Here is a 19210-nt window from a genome sequence, read left to right on the forward strand (position 1 = left end):
TTAAATAATAGGTTTAGGTTTTTGCTGTGCTACTGGAGGTGGTAAGTACCTCTTCTCAGGAGAAAAACTAAGGTAAAAGGGACGTGGCTAAGGCAGTAATGACCTTTGTTATAATTGTGTGTAGTGGTTTATTGTACTGTCAATGGTTTGCCTTTTGGCCTTGTAATAATACTTCCCTATTATCTCCATCTGCAGTGAATGCAGTCTTAAGTGCTCTTCTCTCTGTGTAGTACAAGTGCTGTGCTGTCAGGGCTGTGCTGCTGTCTTTGCTCAGGGCTCACAGGTGATGAAAAACAGGTAGAAAGAAGTGGCTGTAAGGAGCCACTGTAAGTGGGTTGTTTTGCATCCACTTTGAGCTCTTAACTAAACTCATGACAGTCTGCTGTTTTTTTCTTTGGGGGAGGGAAAGAAGTTTTATTTTGTGTGTGTGGTGTGTTTTTTTATAATTATTTTCCTGCTTGTAATGAGTGCAGATTCAGGGAACCTAAGTCAGTGGTCTGAAACAACATTATGTCCTCATCCCTGTCCATAAAGTAAATGTTGCCAAACTCTCAGTATGTACTACTGGTTGTATGCTGATCATCTGAAGCTGATATGCAGCAGCAGCAGGAGCTGTTCTGCATTGCAGCATATCAGCACGGAGGCTTCCAGCTCCTTTAAGTGCATGCCTACAGGCAGGAGCAGCTCAGCGCAGCTGCTGTAGTCTGGAGGAGGAGGAAGCAGATGGTATTGGGCCCTTCAGTCTCAGTTCTGTATGTGAGAGAAAGATTGAGGTCAGAATCTCAGCATCCAGGACATAGAGTGTGCTTGGGGTGGGACTGGAGACCTGTTTCGTGGAAGCGAGGTCATGTCACTGTTGGGTTCTTGCTGTTGTGAAATATGTCCTAAAATACACAGGTGGTACTGTGATACATGATTACTGAGGTTAAGAGTAAATCTGGTAGTCATCCCTGTAGTCTTGTCCACTGCATAGAACAAATACTGAAGTTCTGTGCACCAAGAGCAGGGAGAATTCCAAAAGATTTAACAAACCTGTATCTTTTAATCGAAAATTCCTGCTCAAGTCAATCACACTTAGCATTGCACTTCCAACCGCAGTTTCTGTTTCTGTGAATAATTAAATCCATTCAATGCTGGGCATGTATACGGTACTGGCAGTTCTAAATTAATTTGATACTGTGCTATTGTCCAAATTGGTGATGATTCATGTTGTTTAATTAGACAGTTGATACTCCTCTTCTTCAGTGGTCATTAACTGGGAGATGCTAACAATGAAAAGCTTTACATATTACATAGTTCTTCAAAGAAAAATATTTCTTTAGCATATTGAAATATGTTGTGTATATGATTAACAACTTCCCATTGCAAGACATAACACACAATTCTGGAGATGTCAAAGGTGCTGAGTAGTAGCTGATGTGTGCTTGCTCCTTGTGGGCTTGGATATGGATGACATATTCACATGCCGCCTTCACCAGTCCCACTGAGTTGAGTGCATTAGCTGTATATATACCATCAGCAATATACATGAACACATCACAAAGGCAAATTTGTCCTTATCAGCGATACTTTCTGTTAAAAAAAAAAAAAAAACAAAAACAAAAAACAAAATGACACCTCCCTGAGCAAGGTGAAGGTTGTCTTAGGCTGACATAAATAAATCAGTAAAATAGTAAGCCCTCTGGTATATACTATTTCTGCTGTACTTTTTCCAAACTATTCTAATTCTGTTACAGATTTTAAGTTCTCTGCCCATCTGTGAAACCTTTACTTCTTGAACGCAATCTGGGAAAAAAAGCTACTTAAAATCCACTCCAAATATAAACTGTAGCTGCTTTGAGATAATCCCGTAAGAGTCCCTAACACATCCATTTTAGTTTCAGATGGATTTTTTCCCAGCTGCCCTGCTCTCTTTTGCAGCTTGCCTGAAAGTAGGATCCTGGAAACTGCCCCTCTTTCCACAGGTTGGGCCTTTTATTTGTAGCGAGCTCAGTGCCACGTTTACCATGTTGCATTTCAGACCTCTGTGGTCTGTAACAAAAACTCTTGCCTTCATTAAAATGGAGAAAACATTTGATTGGAATTTATTTGTTGCTTGCATGTTTCATTACTGATGTGTTTTGCCCATACAAGTATGTCTTTGTTATGCCTAACTGGATGGCATACCAGCCACACAGACTTTAGCTTTTTTTGTTACATGGAGGAAGTGTCCATGAAGTGTCCTAAATTGCTATCTTTCAGCATGTATTCTTGATATATTATTAGAAAAAAGAGGGTATGAGTACATATTTTGTATTTTTGTTGTGAACATACAGAAAATGTGGTATGATTATCCCGCATTTCACTACCTTAACTTGCTGTTTGTAGTTTGTTCTTATATCTCCTGCAGTTTCTCTCCCCATTTTCCTCAAAAAAAAGACAGCTGAAAGCATATAATCTTTCTTCCTAATGTATTCTAAAACAGTGACCTCTCAGAGGATACCAGTCTCATACTGACTTTAGTAATATGTATTTCCTCTACTGGTGATGGTTTCAACGACCATCAGAAGTGGAACAACAGAAAGGTTGCAGTGAGTCAGATAGCAGGGACAGTGTCATCATCTGGTGCTGAACATTTAGGAACTTTTCTCTCCAAGTTAGATGGCCAAGTGCATACTAATGCCCACTACTCCGCATGGGCCATTTCCTTCTATTTTCTTTGTATTTTCTTCTATTTTTTTCTTCTGAGGAAGAGCTGCTCATGCCAGGCAGATATTCTGGCTTTACTGTGGCTGGATTGGTGAACTCCCATTTCTTCATCTCACAAACTTGCTTCTCAGCTGCCCTTGCCTTGAGCTTGCTTGTTGTTTCTCATGGCATTCAGCCAAACCTGTGCTGCTAGCTGGTTTCCAGCGGTCCTGGTCCTCTAATCTGGAGGTAGCTGCAAGTTATCAGCCTGTATGACAACTTGGATAGCTAAGCTACCAGTGCCTCCCTATGGAAGGTCTTGAAATCTGAATCTGGTGTTTCTTGTAATGGTGACACTGTGTTCGTGTGCAGTCTCCCTTGAGAGCTTTCTTCTTCCAGGTCAAATGGAAAATTCTCAGGCTTCTGGTAATCATACCCCCATCTACTTGTAATATCCATTCAGTTATTTAGTAATTGACAGATCTATAAAAAGATGTAAAAGCTGGGGAATTCAGTGTGCAAACATCCACATGATGCTGGGCCATGGGATAATGACCAGAATACTGGTTTGCATGCATAGATTCCTCTGGACGTGTTCCTCAGACCAAGTATATGCTGAGGTGTGTTTTTTTTTTTCCTTCTTTTTTTTTTTCTTTCAGCTCACTGATACTTGCTTAAAATTCTTATCGTCCTAGAAACTGAATGCATTTAACTTACCTTTCAGGACATCTTACGCCCCCAGAGTACGTTTGATCTGACTTTTTAATTCAGTGAAACTCAGCTGATTTCTCACTTACTAAAGGCTATGGAGCAACTTTGTAGCTGATTATATAAAAGCACCATGAAACAACTTCACAGGAATTCCATTCGCTTCTATCTGAGGTTACTTTTAAAGTAACCTCAAATTTTTTTCAGTTGGATTCAAGTTGAGAAGCTTGCCTGGTCTCTTGAAAGCTCCAGTATCTGCTAAGCCCTGAAAAGAAAAATAAAATTGATCGTGTCTGACAGTAAGAATCAGCAAAGAGTATTCTTCTCTGCCCTAAAAATATGTGAATACAGACTCATTAGGCTATCTGGGACCTGGAATGCTTCTAATTTTTGCAATGCTGCAAATCATGGGAAAGGGAGAAAAAATCTCTTGCCTGCAAGCTAGATAGAGGTGTTAAAAACTTGTATTCTCATGGGCACAGTGTGTTGCTGAACAATATCTTAAGGCAGATGTAAATGTCATATAAAACCTTCTTAGCTTCCCTGGTGTTAGTGTTAAAGCTAATAAAAGGCTAGAACATCCAGTCGGGTCTCTGGTATACAGCATAAAATGTAGTTTCTTCTATAATAACCCCGTGTTCATAAAAAAAATTATTAGCAAAGTAATTGTAAGACAACCCCCTTTTTATTTATTTATCTATTTATTCTGAAAAAACTGTTACTGGTACATTTCAGGTGAGAAGGCAGATGGTGGTATGGAGGTCTGACAGAGACTGACAGAACTGACCCTTGGGAATTTGCAGTTAACATTTTCCTGTGTCTAGGCCTAGTCTAGTACAAACATAAATCTAGCTGGTGCATCAGAAAACTTGCCAATGGAAGTGTAATTCAAATCTAAGCTTTATTTGCATGCTGGATTATACAAAATAGGTAGCATAGCTGGTTATCTTGGAGAGTTGTATCAACCAGCTGTAGCATTTGGGGGCTTGGGGGTGAAGGGAGGGAGGATAACGTGTACTCTGCATTTAAGAAACTTCTTTCCTAGGTATAGAAATACTCAGAGCTGAGGCTCCCCACTGAAAATATTTTGTCATTTATCTTAAAAAAAGGTACAGTCAATGGAAGTTGGGTTTGTTTCAGTAGTAGCATAAGTAGTCTGACTGGATTCAAAGTCATATAGATACATTATACTTTGTGCTGTAGACAAAACGAGGCAGAAAACCAGTGCAATTTATGAAATGCCATTATATAACATCAAGCGGAGCTTTTCAGATAAACTTGCACCATTTTCCTATGCAATATATGGTTTAAATTGCAAAATGCCTAAGACTGTGAAATCTGTGCACTAAAAAAAATCTGTGCATGAGCACTGCCTGTTAGGAAAAAGTGATACGCATTTATTTTACCTGAGTCCAAGAGCCAGTGTTTGAGGGAAAAAAGGTAAATTACCAACTGTAAGGAAGCAGTAACAGGCCAGTATTCCCTCTTAAAATCTTCATTGGTCAGTGCTTTATTTCATGTTTCAAGGCACTGTTACAGCTTACAGAGAATGTTAACATGTTGTTGTGAGCTGTCAAACTTTCATTTTGTGACTCTTTCGTCTCAACTGAGTATCTTTGTGCTTATCTATGTCACTGTATAACAAAAAAGATACTATGGGTTTGCAGGAAATACACATCTGTCTTCTAATTCTTACTGTCAGAAATGGTGTAGCATTGTACTACAACCCAGGCAGTACAAATTTATCATCTTTTCTTTATTATCCAATTCACTAGTTTTGAAATAATTTTCAGAGCTAAATTCTTTGATGTTAAAATATTCTTCTTACCTAATAAAGGCAAGCTACATGCCCCACTTAATTTAATCATACTTTCTGTTTTGAGGCATGTATCTTATTTTGTTTTTATCTTTGAAATGCAAAACTGTTCTTAGTTACTGTGAAGTTTGCTGGTACCTCTTTCCTCAGCCTTTGTTTAAGGCCTAATTCATGCTTTAACTTGGAAGTTTCGCTGAGATGTTAGACTTATGGTAACCGTTCAAGGTCATAAACTGTAAATCTAATTTACACTTTATAAATTTACAAAATTTCTGGATTACTCATGCATTGCATTTTGGGAGGGGGCCAAATGAACCATCGGATTTGTTTTTTATATCCCAGTAAAATAGGTCTAAGAATATGCTTGTAAGTCTGGTATGCTTTTATTTGAAGAATGGAATACAGGCCAAACAATTCCATCAAAGGTATACTTGCATTTCTACTTAAAGTCAAGAAAATTCTGGATTCCTTTCAAATTACAAATAGGATTCACCAACAAAAATTACATGTATGCATTGTTAATGTTGTTGTGGTAGCTTTTGTTGGATTTCTCTTCTGCTTGCTGTATTCTGCTTTTGGTTAGCTTCAGATCATTAAATTGTGATGATCTAAAAATAGTCATCTATACGATTGCAAAAAGTCTAACTTTAGTTTGCACAAATTGTTTGGTAATATTAAAAAAAACCTTCAAACGCATTGTAAGATTTTACTTGAACAAAAACAGAAATAAAAATAAAAAATCTACCATGTTAGGCGAAGCTTAGTGTGTTCCAGCTGTACTGAAACACTCTGTCTACTTTTACAGGTTCGATTTGTGAAGAACGTGACTTCCTGGAAGGAAATGAAACCAGGATTTTACCATGGACACGTATCTTATTTGGACTTTGCAAAGTATGTTACCCATGGATTTATCTGTTGAGTGGCACAGTAGTTTAAATACGTTGCTTGGCTCCTTCTGGGATATTACTGCCCTCTAGTGATGAAAATCTGCTGTTTTTTAAATTCAAGTGCTGAAATTCCTAGGAGGAGCAGTATTTGGTTTGATTTTCACAGATTTCAATTGTCTTTTTGCATGATAACACAGATAAATCTTATTTGAAAACTATTTATATACTAGGTTTAGTATTCCTTGGCTGAATGTCAGTTTGTTGGTAGTTCTACCTAAGTGATTGTCTTCCCTTTCCAAGAAGCTTTAGATACCTGTTCTAAAATATGTTTCTATGAAGTAATGCCACCTCCTTCTTAAGTTATGTAGTTATTCTCTTTCAGAGTATCCCTTTACACTTTATCAAGATATTAAGCTATATTTTAAGCATTTTTTTTTCTGGCCTATAGTAATCTGACATGCTGTAAAAAGCATAGAAATAATTCTTGTGGAGTTTAATCCTGCTATTTCTAAAATGAATTTAAAATAAATCACCTCCTGGTGACTTCAAAGGTTGAAGGATCATATCTATATTCTTGCTCACATATGTTTCTATTCTTGTCTTATTTTTGCTTCTGGATCTAAAGCTGTGATCCTGAGTAACTTTGTCTTGTGAAACCTCCCCTTCAACTGGCAATTCAATTTTGCTTAGCAGTGCTTCATCCCAGACTTGTAGTATGAGGAAAAAGGCTTAAAATTGAAAATGGATTTTTTAGATCTGAGCGTATTCTGCTGCTGCACAAACAATAGCACCTTTACGTCTTGCTGCTGGTCAGTCCTGAGTAATGATATATTTCTGTGTGCTAGAAAATGTAATTTAATTAAAAGACTTTTTTTTTCCATGTAGAAAATTTTTAGTCATTGCTTTCAATGTTTCATTCTGTTATGTACACTAACTTTTAATTCTAGCTTTTTATTATAGAGAATGAAAAGGGGAAGTGAGAGTTTCATGGTTTCCCAGTACAGTAGGTTAGATAATAGAAAATGCTAAAAGCTACAGTAGTGACTGGAAATTTCCAATGGCACCAAGTAAAAGCTTGAAGTTTACAAAAAGTACTAGGCAAGAAGTCTTAATGGTAAATCTACCAATAAAATAAAATGCATCAAATTTCATTAGCTTCCTTTCTGCCTTTAAAAGTTAAACATGAATAAACCACTGAACTGAACTCCTATTGGAATAACAGCTTTCTGGAACAGCAAAGATGAATCAAAAATGAATGTCATTTTATACCCTGTTCACTTCATGAAGCTGAAAACTTTTTCAGATGCCAGAAGTCTTTAAAATAATTATTTTATATCTAGAAAGCATCTAAGCAATTTCACAGACTCTCTTCATCTGCATCTTCCCTCTAGGACTGCATTATCCTTGTGTACATTGCTGTTCTTTCATCCAAACAATTAATTTTTTTCCACAACAGCTTATTGTTTCATATTTGTGGTTTTTATTGAAAGATGGCATTTGTACAAAAAAGGTTTGGTGGTTTAAATCTTCTTCATGTGTCCCATGAGCTTATGAACTCATTTCATCAAGCTTCCAGCTTGTATCACAGTAAGTAAAAATTAGCTTAGGTAGATGTGTGAGGAAACATTTTTCTGTCTGTGATAGAGAAATCAGTATGGTTACAGATACTATCTTAGGCTCCTATTTAATAAGCAGAGCCATACATCCAAGTAATCAGCCCAGGTAACGGATGGGCTCAGAGTTTTTTCTTCCGTCTGTCAGCGTTTGTCGCTGATAAGTGGAGCCCTGCGAGGAGAACTCTGTGCTCATTGCACAGGGTGGGTTAGGAGGGCAGTGGTAGTAGGAGACAGGAATTCAATATCGAGTGCCCTGTCTGCTTATTATTAACATATATGCAGCTGCTAGAATAATTGAGACATTTCTAGAGTCAGGGTAATTGTATAAACACTTGTAGTATCTGGTGTGTGAGAATATTTTAGTTTAGTTTGTTTTGTTAAATAAATAATCAACCACCGTACTAAGAAAACTGAAATTGAACTGACTTGCCCATCCATGTCATGCACTGGGTATAGGGGTGAGTTGAATCATTAAACTTCCTCTCATCTTCGCTGCATATAGATTTCAGTTGTATGTTTCTTCAGTAGAGACAGGTATTTATAGATAGAGGCTTTTAGGTGTTAGATGAGAAACTTTGATTCACCTTTAAAAGACATTTTTTTCCTCTTTTACTTTAGATTTGGTGTTAAAAAGAAACCAATTTACATAAATGTCATAAGAGATCCTATAGAACGACTAGTTTCTTATTATTACTTTCTGCGCTTTGGAGATGATTACAGACCAGGGCTACGAAGGCGAAAACAGGGAGATAAGAAGGTAAAGTACACTTTGCTCTGTGTGTTGTTCTTACCAAAGTTAATATGAAAACAACTTAAGAAATATGTACTGATAAAAGCTGAATACAAGTTCTTGTATCGTCATTAGTGATGGTGGTGGCTTTGTAAGTTATAATCTCCCCTTGGTGTAAGTACTGAACCAGAATGTAGCTTTGACTGTGTTCTTTGTAACCCTATAAGTTAGCTTTATGTTGCAATCTGTTTAAAATTAAATTATTGTTTTTAGTTTTTAGTGTTGCAAGTATCACACTAAGTATACTCTTATTGTTTAAAATTAAGCTAGATACATTTTCCACCAAAAGCTGTGGAACTGCTGATGATTTGGCCTTCACATTTATCTTATTTATCACCAGAAACCCGATTCATTTATTATTTTAATGTAAATATTACAATGAAAATATATAGAGTCTTCTTGAAAGCTGTGGAGTATGAATCATATTTCTCTACTTCTTCCATCTGTCTTAGAAGGCTAAGAGAGTAGTTCAGGTAAGCTCATTCAAATCTTGGTTGCTATTACAGCCTCAGAACTATAACCTCATTTAGGGCTCATAAGGTTATTCAGAAAAAAATCTGTACATCCACTATAATGGTTTACAGTAAGACATTCATCAGAGCGTGTTGCTTTTGCTTTGGACTTTCTTAAAATCAGGAAGGAAAATAAGGTATTAAATAGATTAATAAATAGATTAATATAGTTTATGAGACTACAGCTTTTTTATTTTTTTTTTTAATGTGGGGTGTGGGGTGGACATGGATTATACTTTACAGGGCCAAACCATTTTTAAGCTTTCAATGGCAATAGTTTTTAAATGAGGCTTTTTTTTTTTTTTTTGTAATGAGCTAAGGAAAAATCACGTTGATTACATCTTAGTGCATATGTCTATAAACACCAGAAAACGTAACTAATCATTTTGCATACTTTCTACACTACCCCAAGCAAATGCTGATTTTTTTTTTTTTAAATCCTGGGTAGGGACCATTCTTCCTTTTTATTTTATTTATTTATTTATTTTTCTGCTGCTAATTACTCTTCTAGCACTGATCTTGTTACACATCACTTACCTTCCTCTGTTACTGAGGTTTTGGCGCCATCTTCTGCTACTGCATTTCAGTTTGTCCAGGCATCTTACAGCACAGACGGAGGAATGCTTCAAGCAGAACAGTAAATTATATCGTGTTTTAAAAGACTTAGGGAGATGATTTGATGTTATGGTATTGTTAAAGCATTTTTAAAAAGAGACCTAGGATCCAGTCCATACCATACCATAACTCGCCACTTACTGAGGCAATTGTCTCCGGGGCAGACGCGTTCTGCAGCAGAGCGGGGGATTGGACAGGCAGTGCTAATTTCTCCGGCACCGAGCCCCCAGGACCCGGCAGCCCTCGTGAGGGAGGTGAACGAGGCGAGAAGGAGGCATAGGCGGAGCCAGCAGCGTCCCCTCCCCGGCCGTTCAAAAGCTGCCCCTAGGGAGCGCGAGCGACCAGGACGGGCAAACAGGGTGTGGCGCATCAGAAGGGAGTGGCACGGCAGTTGGCGCTCTAGTTAACAGGACGGGCAAACAGGGTGTGGCACGTCAGAAGGGAGTGGTGCGGCAGTTAACAGGGCGTGGCACGACAGATAGGAGGGCGGTGCAGTTAACAGAACAGGCAAACAGGGCGTGGCGCGTCAGAAGAGAGTGGCACGGCAGTTAGCACGGCAGTTAACAGGATGGGCAAACAGGGTGTGGTGCGTTGGAAGGGAGTGGGGCGCAGTTAACAGGATGGGTAAAGAGGGCGTGGCGCGTCAGAAGGGAGTGGCACAGCAGTTAGCACGGCAGTTAACAGGATGGGCAAACAGGGTGTGGCGCGTCAGAAGGGAGTGGTGCGGCAGTTAACAGGGCGTGGCATGACAGATAGGAGGGCGGGGCAGTTAACAGAACAGGCAAACAGGGTGTGGCGCGGCAGTTAGCACAGCTGTTAATAGGACAGGTAAACAGGGTGTGGCACGTCAGAAGGGAGTGGCACGGCAGTTGGCGCTCTAGTTAACAGGACGGGCAAACAGGGTGTGGCGCGGCAGCTAGCACGGCAGTTAACAGGATGGGCAAACAGGGCGTGGCATGTCAGAAGGGAGGGCGGGGCAGTTAACAGGACGGGCAAACAGGGTGTGGCGCGTCAAAAGGGAGTGGCGCAGCAGTTAGCATGGCAGTTAACAGGATGGGTAAAGAGGGCGTGGTGCGTCAGAAGGGAGTGGCGCGGCAGTTAGCGCAGCAGTTCATGCAGGCATGGCGAGCAGGAAGGGCAGAGGATTTCCCCCATCCATCCGAACACCTCCTCCAACAGCGGTCTACCGCTAGCTCAGCTGCAATGGTGTACACCAGGCACAGTGTGCTCTCCAGGAAGTCTGTACACACCCAGACCGACTGCCCGCTCAAAAGTGCAGCAGTTCAGGTTTCCGGGTGCAGGGAGTGCCTGAGCCTGTTGCTACCACCTGCGGGGGGCAAAGAGACTGTGTGCGTGAGGTGCGAGTAGGTGGATAACCTGATCCGCCTGGTGGCAGAACTCAAGGAGGAGGTCGAGAGGTTGAGGGATATCAGAGAGTGTGAGTGGGAGATAGACTTGTGGAACTGAAGGACAGGCACCAGGGTAAGACACCCCAAATGGGGATGGACCCCCTGCCAAGCTGCTGTTGGGCAGAGGCAGAGGACCTAGGAGTTGAGGAGGAATGGAAACAGGTCCCTGCGCGACATCGCAGGCGATGCCCTCCCCCACTGGCCCCACCTTCCCAGGTGCCCTTACGCAACAGGTTTGAGGCCCTGCAGCTTGAGAGACCGGTAGCTGAGGAACAGGTAGAAAGTCTACCCAGGAGGATGCCTAGGACGAGGAAGTCGACTCCACGCCTCAGGACTACCACCACCAGGACAGAAAGAAGGGTGATTGTTGTGGGCGACTCCCTTCTCAGGGGAACAGAGGGCCCTATTTGTCGGCCTGACCCTATCCATAGGGAAGTCTGCTGCCTCCCTGGGGCCAGGGTCAGGGACATTGCCAGAAAGCTTTCCAACCTGGTTCGCCCCTCTGACTATTACCCTCTTTTAATAGTCCAGGCTGGCAGTGATGACACTGAAGAGAGAAACCTGAAGACCATCAAATGGGACTTTAGGGGACTGGGATGGTTACTGGATGGAGTGGGAGTACAGGTTGTGTTTTCGTCCATCCCTATGGTGGCAGGGAGGGGTACAGAGAGGACACAGAAAGGCCACCTGATAAACACGTGGCTCAGAGGCTGGTACCAACACAGAAAGTTTGTTTTTTTTTGACCGTGGGGCACTTTACTCGGCATCCGGCCTGATGGCCGCAGACAGGTCCCTATCTCTAAGGGGAAAACGGATCCTGGGCCAGGAGCTGGCGGGGCTCATTGAGAGGGCTTTAAACTAGGTGAGAAGGGGGACAGGGCTGAAACAAGGCTTGTTAGAGCTGTGCCAGGGGGAACAATGGCAAGGCTGGGAGAGAAGGCAATGGCCCAACTGAAGTGCATTTACACTAATGCACGCAGCATGGGTAACAAACAGGAGGAGCTGGAAGCCATCGTGCGGCAGGCAGGCTATGACTTGGTTGCTATCACGGAAACGTGGTGGGATCACTCTCATGACTGGAGTGCTGCAACGTCTGGCTATAGGCTTTTCAGAAGGGACAGGCAGCATGGAAGGGGTGGTGGTGTGGCTCTCTATATCAGAGAGAGTTTTGATGTTGTGGAACTTGAGGCTGGGAATGATAAGGTTGAGTCCTTATGGGTTAGGATCAGCAGGAAGGCCAACAAGGCAAGCATCCTGGTGGGGGTCTGTTATAGACCGCTGAACCAGGATGAGGAGACAGATGAGGAGTTCTACAGGCAGCTGACAAAAGTTGTGAAATTGTCAGCACTTGTTCTTGTGGGGGACTTCAACTTCCCAGACATATCCTGGAAGCACAACACAGCCCAGAGAAAGCAGTTTAGGAGGTTTCTGGAGAGCGTGGAAGATAGCTTCCTGACACAGCTGGTTAGTGAGCCTACCAGGGGAGGTGCCCCGCTAGACCTTCTCTTCACAAACAGAGAAGGACTGGTGGGAGATATGGTGGTTGGAAACTGTCTTGGGCAGAGTGAGCATGAAATGGTAGAGTTGTCCATTCTTGGAGAAGCCAGGAAGGGGACCAGTAAAACCGCTGTATTGGACTTCTGGAGGGCTGACTTTGAACTGTTCAGGACACTGGTTGGTAGGGTCCCTTGGGAGGTGGTTCTGAAGAGCAGAGGAGTCCAGGAAGGCTGGGCACTCTTCAAGAGGGAAATCTTAATGGTGCAGGAGCGGTCTGTCCCCAGGTGCCCAAAGACGAGCTGGCGGGGAGGAAGACCGGCCTGGCTGAACAGAGAATTGTGGCTTGAGCTTAGCAGGAAAAAGAGGGTTTACAATCTTTGGAAAAGAGTGCGGGCCACTTGGATGGACTATAAGGATGTTGCGAGGCAGTGCAGGGATAAAATTAGAAAGGCCAAAGCTCATCTCAATCTGGCTACTGCTGTCAAAGACAACAAAAAATGTTTCTACAAATACATTAATGCAAAATGGAGGACTAAGGAGAATCTGCAGCCTTTACTGGATGCGGGGGGGAACTTAGTTGCGAAAGATGAGGAAAAGGCGGAGGTGCTCAGTGCCTTCTTTGCCTCAGTCTTTAGCGGCCAAACCAGTTGCTCTCTGGATACCTAGTACCCTGAACTGGTGGAAGGGGATGGGGAGCAGAATGTGGCCCTCACTATCGATGAAGAAATGGTTGGCGACCTGCTATGGCACTTGGATGCACGCAAGTTCATGGGGCCGGATGGGATCCACCCGAGGATACTGAGAGAACTGGCAGAGGAGCTGGCCAAGCTGCTTTCTATCATTTATCAACAGTCCTGGCTATCTGGGGAGGTCCCAGTCAACTGGTGGATAGCAAACGTGACACCCATCTACAAGAAGGGCTGGAGGGCAGACCCGGGAAACTATAGGCCTGTCAGTTTGAGCTCAGTGCCAGGGAAACTCATGGAGCAGATTATCTTGAGTGTCATCATGTGGCACTTACAGGGCAACCAGGTGATCAGGCCCAGTCAGCATGGGTTTATGAAAGACAGGTCCTGCTTGACGAACCTGATCTCCTTCTATGACAAAGTGATGCACTTGGTGGACGAGGGAAAGGCGGTGGATGTGGTCTACCTTGACTTCAGCAAGGCTTTTGACACCGTTTCCCACAGCATTCTCCTCAAGAAACTGTCTGCTCATGGCCTGGACTGGCGTACGCTTCATTGGGTTAAAAACTGGCTGGATAGCCGGGCCCAAAGAGTCATGGTGAATGGAGTCAAATCCAGCTGGAGGCTGGTCACTAGTGGCGTTCCCCAGGGCTTGGTACTGGGGCCGGTCCTCTTTAATATCTTTATTGATGATCTGGATGAGGGGATCGAGTGCACCCTCAGTAAGTTCACAGATGACACCAAGTTAGGTGAGTGTGTCGATCTGCTCAAGGGTAGGAAGGCTCTGCAGGAGGATCTGGATAGGCTGCACCGATGGGCTGAGGTCAGCTGTATGAAGTTCAACAAGGCCAAGTGCCGGGTCCTGCACCTGGGGTGCAATAACCCCAAGCAGAGCTACAGACTGGGAGAGGAATGGTTGGAGAGCTGCCAGGCAGAGAAGGACCTGGGAGTATTGGTGGATAGTCGACTGAATATGAGCCAGCAGTGTGCTCAGGTGGCCAAGAAGGCCAACAGCATCCTGGCTTGCATAAGAAGCAGTGTGGCCAGCAGGTCTAGGGAAGTGATTGTCCCCCTGTACTTGGCTCTGGTGAGGCCACACCTCAAGTACTGTGTTCTGTTTTGGGCCCCTCGCTACAGGAAGGACATGGAGGTGCTCGAAAGAGTCGAGAGAAGGGTGACGAAGCTGGTGAGGGGTCTGGAGAACAAGTCCTACGAGGAGCGGCTGAGGGAGCTGGGCTTGTTCAGCCTGGAGAAAAGGAGGCTCAGGGGCAACCTTATAACTCTTTATAAGTACATTAAAGGAGGCAGTAGCAAGGTGGAGGTTGGTCTATTCTCCCATGTGTCTGGTGACAGGACAAGGGGGAATGGGCTACAGTTGCACTAGGGGTGTTTTAGGTTGGATATTAGGAAGAGCTTCTTTACTGAGAGGGTTGTGAGGCATTGGGATGGGCTGCCCAGGGAAGTGGTGGAGTCACCATCCCTGGAGGTCTTTAAAAGATGTTTAGATGTTGAACTTAGTGAAATGGTTTAGTGGAGGACTCTTAGGGTTAGGTCAGAGGTTGGACTCGATGATCTTGAGGTCTCTTCCAACCTAGATAATTCTGTGATTCTGTGATAACCTACTCTGTTCCTTTTCATGAAAAGCATAATTTGGTCAGTGGAACTGATAGAGATGAGTGGGGTAGAAAGCTCAGCATGCTGCTGAGTCCAAGCCATTTATAGAACTTAATATTTACAAAAAAGAATGAATCTAAAAGTGTTGTTTTAGGTTTTAATTATATTCTGGACACTCTTGGTAAACAGTCACTGGGAAACATTAAACCAAAATGCACAGTACTACTGCTTAGTTAGACTGCACTTTTAACTTCTAACTTACTGGAAGAATTTGAAATTCATTCCTATTTATGTAATGCATTAATGCATTGCATTAATAATTTTCTGTTTATGATGTTATGATCACAATGTACATGGGGGAGTTCATTTTCTTTCTGTGCCCCTGTACTTCAAAAGTTATAGTTCAGCTCCAATAACAGAGTCTGTAAAATGTTAAGGTAAAATCTTAAGGTAAAGTTTCTGCATGGGGCAGTCAAGGTATGTGTGGAAAAGGAAGTGGGGAAGGGGACTTCTCCTATTTCATCTTAATTTAAAAATTATTTCCTTTCTTACACACTTTAACTATAAAATAACCTCCAGGTATAAGCAAAGAAGTCTTTCTTTTGACAGGTGCCAGTTCATACTTAGTATATACATTCGTAAGTTAGGAGGTGCATTTAAACGATATAATTTCGAGGTGATGTTGATGCTATGAAATAATCACGGTAGATCACACTAGAATTTCTCTGGAGAAAGCATACCTTGGAAATTTTTCTAGAGAAAGCATACCTAGGAAAGCAATGTCCATGTTTACCTTGTTAAGCTGTGTATTCATGTGTGATGTGTAACATGGATCAGCTATTTGAAACACAAAGTGCAATGCAGAACAAGACTACAGGTTAATTCCTGTGTTGGGCTGATACCATTAAGTTTTTCAGGTTATCTCAGGATCTTTACCTCAAAATAAATCTAGGTAAGGAGGTCATATGTTGATTAAAAATACCATAATTACTCATTTTATGGTGGCTGGGTAAAATACTTGCACATTCTTTACAATGCTAATGGATTTTTTATTGTAACTGTTGCTGTAATTGAAATTCTGTGTGGCTACAGCTGTCTGTCCATGCTGTTTGGAATATTCTGTTACCCAGTGAACAACTTGTTTCACTTCTGATTGCCTCTGAAACATCAGTTCTTTGTCATAATATTTAAAATGTAATAGAACAGACTTCAATCTAAAACACAAAAGGCACGGTGTTCTGTGCTCTAAAGATCCAGCTGTTCCAGTATTGCGCAAGTCCCAATGACATTTGACTCTGTATCTGTAGTAACTTCTCGCGTGAGGGGAAAAATGACAATACCAACACTTCTTGACTGGTTTTGCTAGTTTTGACATAGCACCTTTGTCAGGGGGCACAAGTAGGACCCAGTTGTTGATTACCTCTATTTATAAAAGGTTTTCTGAATACTAGTTTGATTTAGACAAGTAGGTCCTCCCAATAAAATATTGTCATAGCAAGACTTGAAGACATTATTTTCATTCTTTCACATCATATCTTGTGATTTTGTGTCCCCACTACATTAAGAAACTGAGCAGGTCGAGATGGGTGATACTCATACCCAACTGTAAAGCTCAGTTCCATTTGTCTTTGTTTCAGACCTTCGATGAATGTGTGGCAGCTGGAGGCTCAGACTGTGCTCCGGAGAAACTTTGGCTTCAAATTCCGTTCTTCTGTGGCCACAGCTCCGAGTGCTGGTAGGGAGATAAATGTGGCTTAAGTTCTTAGTCAAGTATATCATCGCTGAAATTTAATTGTAACGAATTTGAATATGTAGTACATCTGGGGGACTGGATGAAGTGTAGCAGCAGGTACTTTACTAATTCTTCTTATTAAGTATTTTCTTTGAAGGCGCCTCAAAATGCTTTTTACTGAAGCAGTATTGGAGTCCTTTAAACAAGCAGTACATTAGGATACTGTATCAGCAGTGTTCTGAGGAAAAACTTAATTTTGTTTTAAAAAATTATTTGTAGATTTAGGATCTTTACATTTTTCCTTTATGTCAGGTTACAATATATGTTCTTCTGAGTGGAGGTATTTTGTTCAAGATCCTGGAGTTGTTGTTTGGTTGTGCTTTTTGTTTTGTTTTTTTTTTTGAGAATGAAGTATTTGAGATCTGGATAAATTTATCTACTTAAACGTTTATCAGAAGACTTCAGTAGTCAATGATATATAGTAGAAACAAATGCAAATAGTGTCCATCTGTCAATGCATCTTGTTTTATAACAATGGCACAGGCTTTAAAGAACTGTTTAGCAAAACCAAATTTGGAAAAATGGTTAGTCACATAAAACAATCACATTCAAGTACTATGTAAAAGAGAAAATGATAATAAAATTAAAACGAACAAAAACACACAAATAATATGATGGATTCTGAGTGAAATCAAGGGGAATTATTTTAGTTTGTCACAGGTACTGTTCATCCAAATGGAATTAATTTAAGCATAAGCAAAGCAAATGGTCACTTGTGAACTTCTCTTTCAGTGCCTCTTGGTCATACAGCTGAACAAGCAGAGAAAAAGAAATACATCTGAGCCTATGTTTTCACCCTGTCTAGATCTATAGAAAGAAGGAAAATGCTAGTTTAATTTTTTCTTTGTTGTTCAATGGGAAATCCTCCCATTAACTGCAATGACTTTCTAATACAGAATTATGCTTAAACAATGCAAAAGGAAAGGTGCGTTCTTACCAGAACCATATATATATATATATATAACCTAAGAATATATATATATATATATATATATATATGCTGTTTAAATGGTAAGTTATTATGCAAAATAACTAGCGAAGTGAAATTTTAGGTATGATAGGTATGATGTTTTAGATATGAGCACAGGTAAGAGAAACTGGAAAGGGAAATGAAGATAGAAATCGTTATAATTTGAAGTGAATCTTGCCTTTCCTCTACAAATGTCCTGTTATGAAGTGATCTCCACCTAGGGACCAAGGATTGTTGGCTGACATCAGAGCTTGCTGTAATTGTTATTTGCCATTTTAGGAATGTGGGAAGTAGATGGGCTTTGGAACAAGCCAAGTACAACCTGATTAATGAATACTTCCTAGTGGGAGTTACTGAAGAGCTTGAAGACTTCATCATGTTATTGGAGGCAGCTTTGCCCCGGTTCTTCAGGGGTGCCACAGAACTGTACCGGACAGGTATTTAAATAGTTGATTTCCATTTCCCATTCATGTTCTTATCACTCTTTTGTATGTGAATTATTTAAACCCAGATGAATAGTTTTGAGTCTCTACCAAGCTTGCCTCTCTGTTGACTGATATCCTTACAGAAGAGAGAAACTCTTCCAAGAAAACTCTCCATACAAATTTTTGAGGGCTACCCAAGTGTCTTACACAAACTGTAAATGTTGAAGACTGGGCTAAAGGCAGTTGTGTAGGTATGCTACACTTGCAAATCACAGAAAGCTCAAAATATATGCTTAGGAAATTGCAGCAAGTGTTTGTCAGAATATTTTTGAAAAGGCTTGCAGGGGCTTCAGTTACATTAAGTAGTTGGTATTAGCAGATTATATTTCCTCAGAAGTTCTGCTGAAATGATCTGTTCTTGATGCAACCTTATTATATGTGTAAAATCAGTTATGATTTGACTGGGTTTTCTTTTTAAAACAAAAAGGAAAAAAAAAAACTCATCTTGTCTGCACCTGTGTTCAAAATCAAAATTTAGATCTTCAAATGACAAAGGGGAAGAAAAATGAGTTTTAAACAAGAAAATTGAAACATTTTTTTGTTCAGATGGCTTCCTTAAATTTGCTTTTATCACAGTGATTTCAAAAACTTCAGTAATTATTCTTTAGTTCAGACATTCTTAAACTCAGTCACAGATCATGCAGAAGAAGTTTTGAAGACCTCCTGTGGATAACCTGGAAATTCTGACCCAGTATGGCAAATTGTTCATTAAGGAATGTCAGGACAGAGCGAGCAAAATGATATCTCAATAACTGTGGGAAAGTTAACTTAAAAATGCTACACATGGTATTCAGAAACAGGGAGTGTAATGATGTTTTTTTTGGAAACTCCGACTCCTGTTACACAGTCTGTATCATAGGATTTCTTGGTCAGACTGAAGATCCATACGGCTCGTGAATACTTAATTAAATACTTAAAGCTCAGTGTGTGTTATCTGGCAGTGGTCATCAGCAAACGTCAGCGAAAGTGTGTAAGAACAGGACAAGTACATGATAGTCATCGCTACAGGTTATCTTCAGTTCCGAAGAATGAGTAAAATGCACTTTGAAGGATAACTTTTATTTCTTTGGAGAGTTTTTAGTCCATCAACTGACTTTTAAAAAATTCTCAAACTTGCCACAAGTGACAGAAGTTCCACAGTTAAGC

General features: G+C 41.1%; 1 protein-coding gene across 7 annotated transcripts in view; it reads left to right on the forward strand.

Moving 5' to 3' along the window:
- The window catches only part of HS2ST1 (heparan sulfate 2-O-sulfotransferase 1), a 136444-nt gene that overhangs the window by 61004 nt on the left and 56230 nt on the right, over positions 1-19210 (forward strand). For all 7 annotated transcript variants that reach the window (XM_068690524.1, XM_068690523.1, XM_068690528.1 and 4 more), the window contains exons 3-6: positions 5997-6082; positions 8313-8451; positions 16455-16552; positions 17859-18016. In XM_068690524.1, coding sequence (XP_068546625.1) covers positions 5997-6082; positions 8313-8451; positions 16455-16552; positions 17859-18016 — 481 coding nt within the window. The remainder of the gene's footprint in view (positions 1-5996; positions 6083-8312; positions 8452-16454; positions 16553-17858; positions 18017-19210) is intronic.

This window comes from Anas acuta, chromosome 8 (genome assembly GCF_963932015.1).
Source record: "Anas acuta chromosome 8, bAnaAcu1.1, whole genome shotgun sequence".
Lineage (NCBI taxonomy): Eukaryota > Metazoa > Chordata > Aves > Anseriformes > Anatidae > Anas > Anas acuta.